Below are 14,796 nucleotides of genomic sequence, written 5' to 3' on the forward strand. Positions count from 1 at the left end.
AAAAACAGGTAGATACACCTTAAGATATTTTATTCAAAATGATGTCGACATTTATTTATTCTGTTGTATTTCTTTTTATTTTTTTGGTAAAAAGAAAATAAGAAGAAAAAATCTTCATAAGTTTTATGTGTTTTACTACCTTTGAATTATCAAAAAGATTGCATCAGGTTGATAGGGGATGAGAAACTCATCTCCTCCGCTCCGTCACGAATCGTCGACCTTTAATAAATTTTCTTTTAGACACCATCAGCAGCAGCACCACCACCACCACCACTGGGAGATGGGACTTTTTTCATTTATGATGACTCTATCAGTTTTCCATGAAGAGAAAGTCATCTTCAGAGGGGAGGGCAACGAAAGGGAAAAGAAAAAGAGAAGAACAACGAAAAAACCCAAAAAAAAACACAAGATGAAGAAAATTAATATAATCAAGAGGACAACGACTTGTATACGATTACAAAGCCCCAGCCGAATAAATTTCTGTGCACGTCAACGTTTCCATTGTTTCTTCTTCCCTCCTCTGTCTTGGTCTTGAGAGAAGGTATGAACTTGTTCTTTCCATTCTATCTCTGGCTTCGTATCTTTTTGTTAGGACTTTAATAAAACAAAAAGCAAATACCTGTTTGTCTCAATTATATCAGAGGGTTTGGCCCCTGCCATTGGCCACGAAAGCGGCCATCAGGTCCAGTGAAGTATAATTTCAGTAGGTAGGTAGGTTTAGGTAAGGCAGGTATAAGCCGAAAAGCAAACCAAATTAAAGAAACAAAAACGACAAGAGATACCACAACGATACTTAAGGAATTACCATTTTTCTTTTAATTCATCCTTTGTATAAAGGCTATGGCCAAGAAAATGCCTAAAAACCTCCTATAGGAGCCGAAACGCGACGCGACGTTTAGAGAAAGATATAACATTTTTTTGTTCGTCGTTGGTTCGAAAGCCAGCAACTTCAGGATGTAGGTATATGTACCTTCTTCGAGGCTAAAAGTAAATCGATGAACACACCGTCTCATTTCTGAAGGTATAGCATTGGGTTGGGCTTATATAAAAGAAATGCCGAACGTAATAAAATGTGGAATTTATTTCAATTAATAAATGCACCGTGCATGATTCAAACCCTCGTACCTACTGTGTGTGCATGCGGAGCACCTACATATTTCTGGGCATATTCAATTTAATCCAAAGCTGTGGTAGAATTCTAAAAGAGTCATCATTATCATCAACAGCGTGGGGCAAATGAACTAACCACGACATATTCTTCTTAAATGCATTTTGATGTTTCGTTTGGTTTCATTTTTATTTTGGTATTTTTTGGTGGCCCTTTTTGTGTAGGCTTGAGAAGCTGAGGGCGGTTAATATAAGACTTTATGGAAATTAGATCGTTTTTGATTTTTATGCTACACATTTTCTTTCCTTTTTGTTGAATTTGTATATATTTTAAATCTAAGTTGAATGCTTTTAATTTGTGAAGGTATACTTTTTTAAAAAGACTTTAACGAAGAGATTATTCATAAGTTTTTTTCATGGTTTGAAAGAATTCATTTGTGGTTGAAATAATATAAGATCTCTTTTGTTGATTAAGCTTATCAAATATTGTAATGTAACATGTTTTAATTAGATAACTCAGACTTACATCCAAAATTCGATTTTTTTCTATGAACGGAATTATTTTTTATTTACAAAACCTTTGTTGTACCACAAATAGTGCAAAGGTTTTCATAAAAAGTTTTCCGATATTATCTTTAAAATTAATAGCTGCCAATTTGCTGAAGATACGAGTACTTCCGTCAAATTGGTCTTTATATATTCAAACTGTTTTATGAAACGACCACAAGTTTCACGGAACAAAACAGTTGATATAATCTTCATACCGATAGGAAAAGTATTATCTGTTAGCTGATTTTGAGTCTCCTGAGTCTATGATGGACCGAACGTCGAAGAAGATATAAATTACGGAATCCGATTCCTGGCATTAAAAATGTATCGTTCATAGAACGCTAGTGCAATCTTATCACCGCAAAAATTGTACCAACCTAATTTTCTGCGTAATAACAAATCGCACCGCCAGCCTAAGAACTGCTAAAACAGTTTCATTGGAAGAATGGAGAGGCTTTTCAACAATCGTTATTGTATTTTCAGAAGCCCAAATGCTACAGTAATCAAAAATTCGTTTTTTTTTCAAGATTGGATGGAGGCAAAATGTAATTATTTCTAATTTCATAAACAAAAACTTCGGAGAACCTCAAAGAAGTCAACTTGATTCATTACTTTTTATAAAAAGTTTTTCTATATAATTTTTAAAATTGAAAGCTGCTATAGGATTTAGCATCTAGTGTTTGGTGGATGTTTTGTACGGGTAAAGTTTCACTCACTTCACGAAATTTAATAATTGCAATAATCTTTATACTGAAGGAAAGAGTATTATCCGTGATGGCTGTAATTTTGATTCCAATTATTCTGTGAACGACCGAACTTACAAAATAAATCAGGTGGCTCAACTGTCCGTTGAGAACTAGTGCCTAGTGACTTACAACTTCAACCATTCCTGTGTGCTAGTAATTTTGTCAGAACTTACAGTTTAAAGTCAAATTCAAACAGCAAATCTTGAAAAAGCACTTTTCGTGACGAGAATTACTCTTGGAGGAATTGTCAATTCCTGGCAAGAAGCAACCCGTAAAAAAGACTTTACTACGACGAACCTTAGTATTAAGAATTTAATGTCAAGACTTGAGCATGTACCCATTTAAAATTCAAATATTCAACTTTCTGAAAATATATGGCGATCCTCAACTGCGACATAGGTATACATGTTTTTTAAATAAGAGCTTTGATTTCTATATTCAAAACCAGGTAATTTCTAATGATGCTTTTTTTATTGAAAACGGTATCAATTCTCTGGATAACTTAGCGAATTCAAACTATAAAATCTTCAATGGACTTGGATATCATCGGTCTTATTTTTTACTTGTCTTCGAATAAAAAGGTTAAGGTAATGATCTTGGCGTTTGTTCGTGATGATTTCTTTGAGAAATAACACGTTAAAGAAACTTTTCATAAATTCCATTGTTTTTTGCTTTTGTGTCACGTAACAACAACTTGATGAAAACAAACAGCGTTAGTCCAATCCATTAACTGCATAAATTGCATCAGCCCTATTTTCAACGTAATTACAAATCGCACTAAAAACCACCAAAATACTTAAGAAGTCGTTACAGTCTTGTGTGTACTAAGGCCTCACCCAACAAACTTCTCGATCTAGCACCAAAATAGTGACATTTTATTTATGGTAATGCTTTTCAACAGTTGTTTTTCAAAGTCCTTAATGTGACAGTATTCCAACAAAATGTAGGTAACTATTATGTACATCACTTACTATCCCAACACCTCAAATTTGTTCAACAATTCAACTATTCCGGTTAGAGCACCCGATGCTACCCGATGACCTTAAAGTGCCTTAGTACCTATTATAAGTTGTGACTGTAAAATATTTACCATTTTTTAAATGAATTTCCAGAGTATTTCCCTTTTTAATATTATATAGTTTTTACTTCTCAAGTTTTGAAATAAGAAATCTCCAAAAAAAAATTAATTCTGCCGATGTGACGGGCTACCTCTTATTTTACAATCAAGTCTTTTCAACTTGATTCATAATCATTATTCAACCCATCTCACGTAGATATTATGAATTGGCGATCAAAATATTTCAATTTGACATTAGTTAGATTTTTTTTGTTGAATTTTCGGAAATCGAAGGTCTATGCATATAAACAACAAGTCACGCTACCTTCAAAGCCGTCGGAAACCATTGAATTCCCTCAGTCGCGTCGGTGATCAACAACGAGGTTATTAAAAATTTGATAATTTTGATGAGTTTGTTTTTAATTTCAAGAAAGTTGGTGCTGTAAAATCATCGACTTATTTGCGCCACTGACATAGTTGTATTTTTTCTTGTGGCATCCTTTTTTGACTGTTACTTAAACGATCTAATGCTCCAGTGAAAAATCCAACTGCAGTAATTCCCTTAGAATTATAAAAAGCCCAACTTCATCTTTACTACAACATACAGAGATTCGTTCTTTAGCCGTACTACGTGAATATGGTATGTGAAAGGATACCCTGTCTTTCCCTGTCACTGTTATGTCCAAGAACTCAATGTTTACACTACTTCTTAGTTTATTAAATCTATGCTTAGTAGAAAGAAGTTTTCACTGGAAAGTTGTGTACAAATCTTCTAAATTTTTCCTTGATTTTGCAGAAAACTTAATTCAAATAGAGCTATTTTAAGTTCAAAGTGGAAATGAACCCTATAGCAATTATAATCACTTCTCATGCTGCAGTTTACCACTTTCCTAAAAATATATATTTATCAACATGAAGGTAGCGTTTTCAATTGTTATATTGGCCATGTCTCGTCACTTATAAAAGCATCATTTAGATGGTCATCATCTTGTACCGCACCATCGTATATATTTCGGAAATAAAACATCAATAAATAAAATAAGTACTAAGAGCTGGCTGATGTGAGAAAAGCAACAACAAAAAATTAAGTATCCTTACAACCATGCAGGATGAATGAGGAACGATTTATATATACGACATGATGACGATATGGACGACAGACGAGGACGACGACGACGATGAGGACGATGAGGACGAGGATGACGAAATGTGTTCTTCACTTAAGCACTGCGTGTTACATGCCACAGCTTGAAGCTGCCCAGAAGGGATTCACTCGATCTTCAATATAATGCTATACACCCATACTATACTATACCAAGGATTCTCCATCAAATTATAAGTGCTGCGGTGCGGTGCTTCTTTTGGATGTTACTTTCGACAACAAGCCAAGAATGGTGTGGTAAATCGGAAGTTAAAATAGGTAATAAAAAGCCGCAATAAAAATCTATGAATGACACATTAAATCAATCGCCGAAAATCACATAAATAATATCACGGAGTCTGAGAGAGTGAATATAGCGTGACGCTCAAAGTGTGATGCTGTAAGATGAAATTTTATACATTAGAAAGAACTTGCAGTTAAAATTTTTAAATTTTTTTGAAGAACAGAAATTCTGTGTAGCAAACTTTAGACGGAATATATTTCAAAATCTGTCACCAAACTATTCTAAGAGTTTTTTGAAATATATGTTAGAAGACAAACATCTATTTCAAAAATCTGGGATTTTTATATTTTTTCTTTAAGATTTGTGTAAAATGAATGCAAATGTTCAAAACTAACTGTGCCTCTGCGATTGCACTGTGCATTCATTAATTTTTTGAAATTGGAAATTTGTGTTTTACGGGAGAGTATTATTTTATTATTTCTGACCCCTATAAGGTTCTAAGTTTTTTCTTTGTTTAATGCATAGATAAGCAATTTATTTGAAGTATTTTTTTTTTTTGCTTAATAGACGATGCTCCAAAGTCACAAATAAGTTGATAACGCCTTCTATTATAGCACAAACATATAAATACAACTTATATTAAAGTTTAGAAAAAGAAATAAACAAGAATTCTCTAAGGGGACAAAACTTTTTGAAACTAATAAAAAACTCTACTAAAATGTACAGTGCAAGTTTTGAAATCAAAGTAAACAGGGTTGTCGGGAATCTTTAAAAAGTTATTCTAAAAATAAATAAAGACTTATAGGGTAACTTTTAAATTAAGAAAGATAGATAGCGTTTTCACATAAAATTGTGATAGTAAGTACATAAGTTATTCATGCAAATGTTGTTCGTTTGTCTTGTGATGAGATTGATTTTATATTTTCGTATATATTATGTAAAAGTTTGCATTCTAGAATAATAATTCATTTTGTGGTACGTGAATTAAAAAAAAGTGTTAGTCCCTTTTCAGCCATCAACAAAAAAAAACACCTCTTTAGTTGTTAAGGGAACACATATGTTTGTTATTTCTTTTTTTAGTTCAACTTTGACTTATGTAAACCAAACATAGTTTCTATAAAAATATGATAAAATATAATCAAAACATTTAACTACTCTGGAAACTATAATTAAGTATGCAATTGCTATGCAAACGTGAAATATGCTTACTTGATTTTTCTATGAATATAGTCTTTATACAGTTTAATCAGAGCAAAAAAAATACAAAGCTTCTAGCATCAGCAGAATGGTAGATTGCTTTAGATAAAGGTATTGCTTCTAACGACCCCATTTGCGGCACTTGGTACAATACTCTGCCTTACACCTTATGATATAATAAGCAAGCAAATAGGTCGCATTGTGTTAACAAAAACATTGGCTACTTTGTTATTCTTATGTATTTAGAATCAATTGCAAAGCACATAGTCTACAACATCCAACAACTGCAATTCGAGAGAATCCACCAGATTTCTATACCTTTCAGATCTTTCTGGGACAATAATGCATTCCCACAAGATGAGTCAATCTATTTTAAAGATAGATACAAAAAATGAAGAGGTTGGTGGAGGTGTGTACTCTAAAACATTGAAATTAAGTCTCTCATTCTTCGTTCTCAATCATAATAGTGTGTTGCAATTGGATTTTTTGGCGATAAAAGGAGTCGTATTCCCGCTTAAAGAACTCGTGATATCAACATATAATATCCGTATTTTCTCAGATAGTCAGGCCACTATAAAATCCCTGGACTCTGTGTCGACAAACTCCGTAAAACCCTATAAAATTCAATAATCCCTAATATAGATGGCACAAAAGTTTAACCTTTGCTGGGTGCGGGCCATAGAGACATTGCAAGAAATTGTAATGCAGATAAACTCAGCAGAATCCATACCACCACGTTTTGCTAATACTGGCATACCATTGCTAGCGTGGTAACCGGACAATGTCTAATATAAAAGCATGCAACGCTGCTTGGCGCATTCTCAAATGACTTTTGCAGAAGCTGTTTGGATGAGGAAGAGTAGGAAACAACTATTTTTCTCCTCTGTATATTTCTTGCTCTGGCTCAAAAATACAAGAATTACCTAGGAGAATTCTTCTTTCACTATCTAAACGATCTTAATCATATCACCATAATCAGCCCCTCACGTTTCGTAAGGGACTCAAACTGGTTTCATTGAGAAGAAAGCCTCAATATTCATGTGGCATCACAATGGGCCAATAAACTGCCCTAAGAGTGTCGTTCTTCATCATTGACAGCCATTTTAACCTAACCTAGCATTGGTGGTACAAATCTGAACAATTAGCAGTGATTTTATTGACTTGATATATGCGATCACTCATCTGTGACGCACTGACCTAGAACTAAAAGCTCATCAGATGGGGCTTACACTATGTAACTCGATTCTACAATGAAATTGCTTGAATTCGAAAAATTGGTACTATTTGACTACTTTCGAACAAACGAGAATCGAATAGTAACTATCTTCTGAAACAAAAAACACCTTGCTGCATTTTTGGAGACATCACTAATGTGATCGTTTCACATGAGGTAGTTGGTGATACCCATACCGAGAATATCGAGATGCTGAATCTCCTCTATGTAAATGCCATCCATGGATAATGGCAACGGGGTTATACCTAACTTTAATTGATTCACAAGATGCTCTCATTGACCGGATATTTCCCGATGTACGCAGACAATTTACAAATCATGATAGCTGGCAAAAAGGGCAATTTTAGCAGCAAAACAATTTGGATGAAAGAAAAAAAGAAAAAGAATTAAATCTCAAGATACAACATTTGTTACCAGGAGACTTGGTTTCATACAAATCTATTGATACACTTTGTCATGCTACCGAAGCTGTAAATTATCCAACTGAGTTTTCAAACTCATTGGATTAACCAGGCAAGCCACCGCATAACTTACAACTGAAGGTTGTATCTTCGGTGATTTTGTTTCATAATTTGAACCCACCACGGTTGTGCAACTGCACGCGATTAACAATTAAAAAATAATGAAAAATTTTATCGAAGTCATAATTCTAAATGCATTTGCAAAGACTATCAATAGGTCTCAAGGCCTAACTAAATCTATCTGCAGCTTAAATTTGAGCACTTCGTGTTTTTCACATGGAGAATTATACGTGGCGTGCTCTCGAGTGGACAAACCAAAACGTCGTTTTGTCATATAAATAATTTCTAGAGAATATTTTGCTAGAAATAAATAACTTATTGTAAGTATGTAAGGATGTGGAATATAAGTGAAAGCACGGTGACAAAATATTAAAATAACAAATCACCTAATTGATATTTTTAATTTATTAAAATTAATTCTTTAATTACTACAATACTACAAACAAAAAATATCAATCCCTTAATTCAACAGAGTGTACAATATTTTTTGTGATCCCATCTTTCCCCAATACAAACAAACTGGATGGTTTGTCCACTCGAGAGCACGCCACGTATAATTCTCCATGTGAAAAACACGAAGTGCTCAAATTTAAGCTGCAGATAGATTTAGTTAGGCCTTGAGACCTATTGATAGTCTTTGCAAATGCATTTAGAATTATGACTTCGATAAAATTTTTCATTATTTTTTAATTGTTAATCGCGTGCAGTTGCACAACCGTGGTGGGTTCAAATTATGAAACAAAATCACCGAAGATACAACCTTCAGTTGTAAGTTATGCGGTGGCTTGCCTGGTTAATCCAATGAGTTTGAAAACTCAGTTGGATAATTTACAGCTTCGGTAGCATGACAAAGTGTATCAATAGATTTGTATGAAACCAAGTCTCCTGGTAACAAATGTTGTATCTTGAGATTTAATTCTTTTTCTTTTTTTCTTTCATCCAAATTGTTTTGCTGCTAAAATTGCCCTTTTTGCCAGCTATCATGATTTGTAAATTGTCTGCGTACATCGGGAAATATCCGGTCAATGAGAGCATCTTGTGAATCAATTAAAGTTAGGTATAACCCCGTTGCCATTATCCATGGATGGCATTTACATAGAGGAGATTCAGCATCTCGATATTCTCGGTATGGGTATCACCAACTACCTCATGTGAAACGATCACATTAGTGATGTCTCCAAAAATGCAGCAAGGTGTTTTTGTTTCAGAAGATAGTTACTATTCGATTCTCGTTTGTTCGAAAGTAGTCAAATAGTACCAATTTTTCGAATTCAAGCAATTTCATTGTAGAATCGAGTTACATAGTGTAAGCCCCATCTGATGAGCTTTTAGTTCTAGGTCAGTGCGTCACAGATGAGTGATCGCATATATCAAGTCAATAAAATCACTGCTAATTGTTCAGATTTGTACCACCAATGCTAGGTTAGGTTAAAATGGCTGTCAATGATGAAGAACGACACTCTTAGGGCAGTTTATTGGCCCATTGTGATGCCACATGAATATTGAGGCTTTCTTCTCAATGAAACCAGTTTGAGTCCCTTACGAAACGTGAGGGGCTGATTATGGTGATATGATTAAGATCGTTTAGATAGTGAAAGAAGAATTCTCCTAGGTAATTCTTGTATTTTTGAGCTAGAGCAAGAAATATACAGAGGAGAAAAATAGTTGTTTCCTACTCTTCCTCATCCAAACAGCTTCTGCAAAAGTCATTTGAGAATGCGCCAAGCAGCGTTGCATGCTTTTATATTAGACATTGTCCGGTTACCACGCTAGCAATGGTATGCCAGTATTAGCAAAACGTGGTGGTATGGATTCTGCTGAGTTTATCTGCATTACAATTTCTTGCAATGTCTCTATGGCCCGCACCCAGCAAAGGTTAAACTTTTGTGCCATCTATATTAGGGATTATTGAATTTTATAGGGTTTTACGGAGTTTGTCGACACAGAGTCCAGGGATTTTATAGTGGCCTGACTATCTGAGAAAATACGGATATTATATGTTGATATCACGAGTTCTTTAAGCGGGAATACGACTCCTTTTATCGCCAAAAAATCCAATTGCAACACACTATTATGATTGAGAACGAAGAATGAGAGACTTAATTTCAATGTTTTAGAGTACACACCTCCACCAACCTCTTCATTTTTTGTATCTATCTTTAAAATAGATTGACTCATCTTGTGGGAATGCATTATTGTCCCAGAAAGATCTGAAAGGTATAGAAATCTGGTGGATTCTCTCGAATTGCAGTTGTTGGATGTTGTAGACTATGTGCTTTGCAATTGATTCTAAATACATAAGAATAACAAAGTAGCCAATGTTTTTGTTAACACAATGCGACCTATTTGCTTGCTTATTATATCATAAGGTGTAAGGCAGAGTATTGTACCAAGTGCCGCAAATGGGGTCGTTAGAAGCAATACCTTAATAAATTAAAAATATCAATTAGGTGATTTGTTATTTTAATATTTTGTCACCGTGCTTTCACTTATATTCCACATCCTTACATACTTACAATAAGTTATTTATTTCTAGCAAAATATTCTCTAGAAATTATTTATATGACAAAACGACGTTTTTCGGGTCAGCTGGTTATATTATATTATATAATCAAACGCTTGCATTTCAAATTTTCATTCTATGGTTTTTAGATTTTTTCTAAATTTTTCTTTTCAGGTTATGTAATTCTCTTTATCAGTATTTATTTACTGGACAAATGTTTAAACTCTTCTCTAAGAACATTCTTTCTTAATTTAGAACAATACCCTACAGACTATACTTATTATAAAATTCCAATGCTCAAAACATGCTTAGCACCTAGCTGATAAATTTTAATAAACCAACAACAAACTTTATCAATAAAAGTCATCAAATAAAAAAATGCGTGTGCGTGCTCCCATTTTAAAGACTTTTTTAAATGAAGTTATATAAATTTAAAACCCCTTAATTGAATACTCCACATATTTTTAAATTGTTAAATGTTTTTCATCTCCATTTTTCCAAGAAAAGATATCAATTTATCGCTCCATTTATAAAATTTTAAGTCCCGATAAAAAAATGAAGATTGTTAAAATCTATATACCTACAGCGCCCCTATAATCGAATAAATTAATTGAAATTTCCACAGAAACGTTCATTTTATCTGAACCAAATATATGTTATTCTTTAACAAAAAATGTCTATATTATAAATTAAAATATAAAACAAAGAAAACAAAAAAAAACTACAAAGACATCGAAAATGTTAATTAAGAATCTGTCCCTGGTTTGTCTCAACACATAATTAAGCATGAACAATAAAAAGTAAATAATCATTTTACGATCATCGAGATAATCAGAGCAACTTAATTAAGCTTGATTCTTTTATCTTTTGATTTTAAATTGTTATAATATACATATGTATGTATGTATATTGTATAGAGGTAGTGTTCAAAATGTTAACTTTGAAATAGCCTTTTCCAAATAAAAAATTGCCTAATTTCATTTGTAAGAAAAAAGAATAAAACAACTTCTTGAAAGGATATTGATGGTCACTTAAAGCGAAATAATCGAACCTTTGTCCTTTATTAAAATTTTAAAAATGCCTGAAATGATTAAAATACCATTCCAGGGAACCATTTTGTATTTTATGGATCTTTGAATTTTCTGTTCAAGTTCCTACTATGAAGAGTCTGTGAATTTTCTACCTAATAACACAACAATAAACTGTAATCTGCCAACATAGTTTAATGCTGCTTAACCTACAAATTCCTATGATTTTTTAAATGTTAACGAAAAACACCTTTTTCCACATAAATAATTTAACAAATTGGTTAGTTTTTTCTCAAACTAAACGAGTTTTGTCCATGAAAAGAGTCGGTATAGTAAAACTAAACCTTGGTGAAGACTTTATCAAAGATGTAAGATAATCGTTTCTCTTTACTACTTTTAGGTTTCAGATTGTTTCTAAACACTTGCTAACTAGTTCCCAAAAAAAAAGAGAAAATATGTAAACTTACGGACGGACACTAAAAAGCTTTCAGGGTGGTCCTAAGATGAAATCATTTGTTTTTGTGTTATGGTTAGTTCTTTGTGTACAACTTTATTTTTGTTTGAATATTTCACTTCAACATAATTATAACATAGTTTAGTAAGAAAAAGAACAAAAATTAGGATACATACCGTAAGAAGTTCCAGTAAAATTTGGATAGCTAGCGTGGTGATTGCGGTTAAACTGAAAAAAAAAATAATATTAAGACAAAATTATTTTAACTTCGTATACTTTGAAAACAATTTAAACAAAAATTAAAACTTGTAAAATTAAAAGTTTAAAGTAACGAATGATTTTTAAAAGTTATCGAAAATAAAAGAAAAAACATACATTTTATTGAAAAATGTATAAAGTCTTTATTTAAGTCTGTAGTACAAGATTATTTCATGCAAATGAAGGCCCCGGTTAACATCTAAGCTGCTATCTCAGGAATAGTTGCTTTAATGTTATATAGAATAGAAGCAGGCTGGCAATTGTACACATGAGGCTTAACAAAGGCGGCCAATTGACCGATCCCAAACGTGGTAATAAATTGTTCACAAATTCGCCTTTCAATTGATCTTTTGTTACGTGTGATGTGTGCTATGTGTTAAAATCTTCTTCAAACTACACTGTAAGTTAAATGAAAGTCAAAATGGAAGATATTTTGCGTAAAGAAAAGTTTGTTATCATTGCACGGTAGCGCTCACCATTCACAGTAACGTTGCGATTGGCATCATCCTTTAAGAAATTACGAAATTAGTTGTGGTAGGTTGTTCGGCTCCAATTATAGGACCTCTACAATGCTTAGCAACTAAATTTTTCCGATTTGCTTGTGATCATTTTTTCTTATTTAATTTTTGACTGGATTAAAATCAGGAATTAAGTTTTTAGGTAGTAAGTGTAGACGCAGTTTAATCATTAAGTGAATACAAAAATTTACCATGGGCTAACAAAATCTGAAGAAAAAGAATAGCTGATTTGGTGCCGCAAAAAAAAACAAATTGAAACAAGGCAAACATTCAACAATTGACCTTAAGCAAATTCTCAACAGTTGGTTTTATTACACTTAAAAAAAGTAAAAGCCAAATTAAATTTATTTCACTTTCAACGGTGTGATTTGGCATTGATGCAAAGAAACTTTGCATACACTATACCTCGCACCTACCCCAAATCCCATATCTCGTGTGCCCCAGCATGCTGGTTTTATCTCAAAATAGTTTGGCCTTATTTCACTTTGTCAGAGTGCAATACGACTAAATGCTGAAATATGTCCTTATTTCACTTTCCTTTTTCAAGTTTTAAAAGTTGGTTTCTTTTCACTTAGCCTTTTTTCACTGTACCAAATGATTTGCGTGAAAGGAAAAATACAAGTAAATTTCTTATACCTTGAATACGTTGAATATTATAGAATTTATGTAAACTAAAATCAACTCTAAAAAGAAGGGAATTAAAGTAAATACTTCAACTTATTTCTAAGCTCTAATTATTACATTATTATTATATTATTACATATTGGTGCTGGTGACACTTGAATTTATTAAGACTAAAAAAAAATTAAATGTTTTGAGTTATAAAGTTTTACATTTTTATTTAAGGGCAAATGTTTTAAGTTCTTGTATGTGGCCCAAATAAAAATATGTAAAGTATTAAATTAAAAAAACTGTGAATCTTTGCAGAAGATGTTGTTCAATTTAAACATAAAATTCGCTATTGATCTTCACCAAGAACTCAAAGAAATGAAAGAGTTTATGGGTTCTATAATGACGTGGCAGCATGTAACAGCTAATGGTGCAGAAGGAAATAATAGTCTCTAAGCGAAAATGTCTTAAAAGGACCTCCCTTACGATTATACTTTTCAATTCCAGATTATTTCCGAGCAGTAGCAGTGGCCTCCAAAGTATATCAATGCCAATTTTATTGATTGTTCTATTTTTAGGCATTCGGACTACAGGTGCTATCTACTTACCACTATAACGCGTTATCCATTTTGCTGTATCAAAAGTAAGGGGCTGGAATTCAACATCTGTCAAACTTATTTCTTAAACCATTTTTTTTCAGTTGAAAGTCTAACATTTACGAAAATAGGTTGCTTAACTATCCCACAACTTAAAAAAAATTGTTAAAAACCACCACAACCACATATGGTAGGTTAATAGGTGATTATTGTTTATATAATCATCCACCTACGCAAGAAATTAGAAAAAATTGTGTAGAAACATTAAGAGATTGGATTGGTTACAGCTATTGTGTGCATCATCGTTCCAAACGTACCACTAACCATTTCGCTGTTGTAAGTGAAAATGTTGCCAAAGACCCGAATGTGTCGATTCCTTGTCGTTTTTGGTCTCATAACGACTGAAGCCAGATTACCATTCAAAACGTGCGTGGTAGATACGTCGAATGGGTGCTTACACACCAGGAGTAGTGGTGGATGGCGATTTTTCGAAGAAAATTGTCTCCAGCGACGAAGCCCATTTCTCACTCGGTGAGTATGTTAATAAACCAAACTGTCGCATTAGGGGTCTGGGAATCCTCAAGTAATTGAAGGGAGGTCATTACATCCACAATAAGTCAGTGTTTGGTGCGCTCTTTGTTCCGGGAGTGTAATTGAAATTTTTTTTCGAAAACGACGATGGAACGACTGTAACCGTCAATTCAGAGCTGTATGGACAATCGACCTTTTTTGCAGCTATTGAATAAGACCCGTAGCTGAAAGCTCTTGGGTTCCCTGCCTTTGTCAACTAAAAGTTTTTTTTGTTCACTGCTACTGCCTCTTGCAAGGAATTGACAAATTCTCCAACAGTCTTGTCATAAAAAGTGCTTTCTCAAATTAGCCGTTCGAATACGGTGTAAAACTGTAGGTCCCTTTCTTCCCGGACAAAAAGTGCTCGCACACAGGAATGGTTGAGAATTGTAAGTCACTAGGCTCTAGTTTTCAATGGACTGTTGCGCCAGCTAATTGAAGCAGACGACTTGAAGAATATGTAG

General features: G+C 33.3%; 1 protein-coding gene across 1 annotated transcript in view; it reads right to left on the reverse strand.

Moving 5' to 3' along the window:
- LOC129942614 (homeobox protein abdominal-B) overlaps nt 1-14,796 on the reverse strand; it is a 133,210-nt gene that overhangs the window by 32,428 nt on the left and 85,986 nt on the right. Inside the window, exon 3 of the mRNA XM_056051629.1 lies at nt 11,958-12,009. Coding sequence (XP_055907604.1) covers nt 11,958-12,009 — 52 coding nt within the window. The remainder of the gene's footprint in view (nt 1-11,957; nt 12,010-14,796) is intronic.

This window comes from Eupeodes corollae, chromosome 1 (assembly GCF_945859685.1).
Source record: "Eupeodes corollae chromosome 1, idEupCoro1.1, whole genome shotgun sequence".
Taxonomy (NCBI): Eukaryota; Metazoa; Arthropoda; class Insecta; order Diptera; family Syrphidae; genus Eupeodes; species Eupeodes corollae.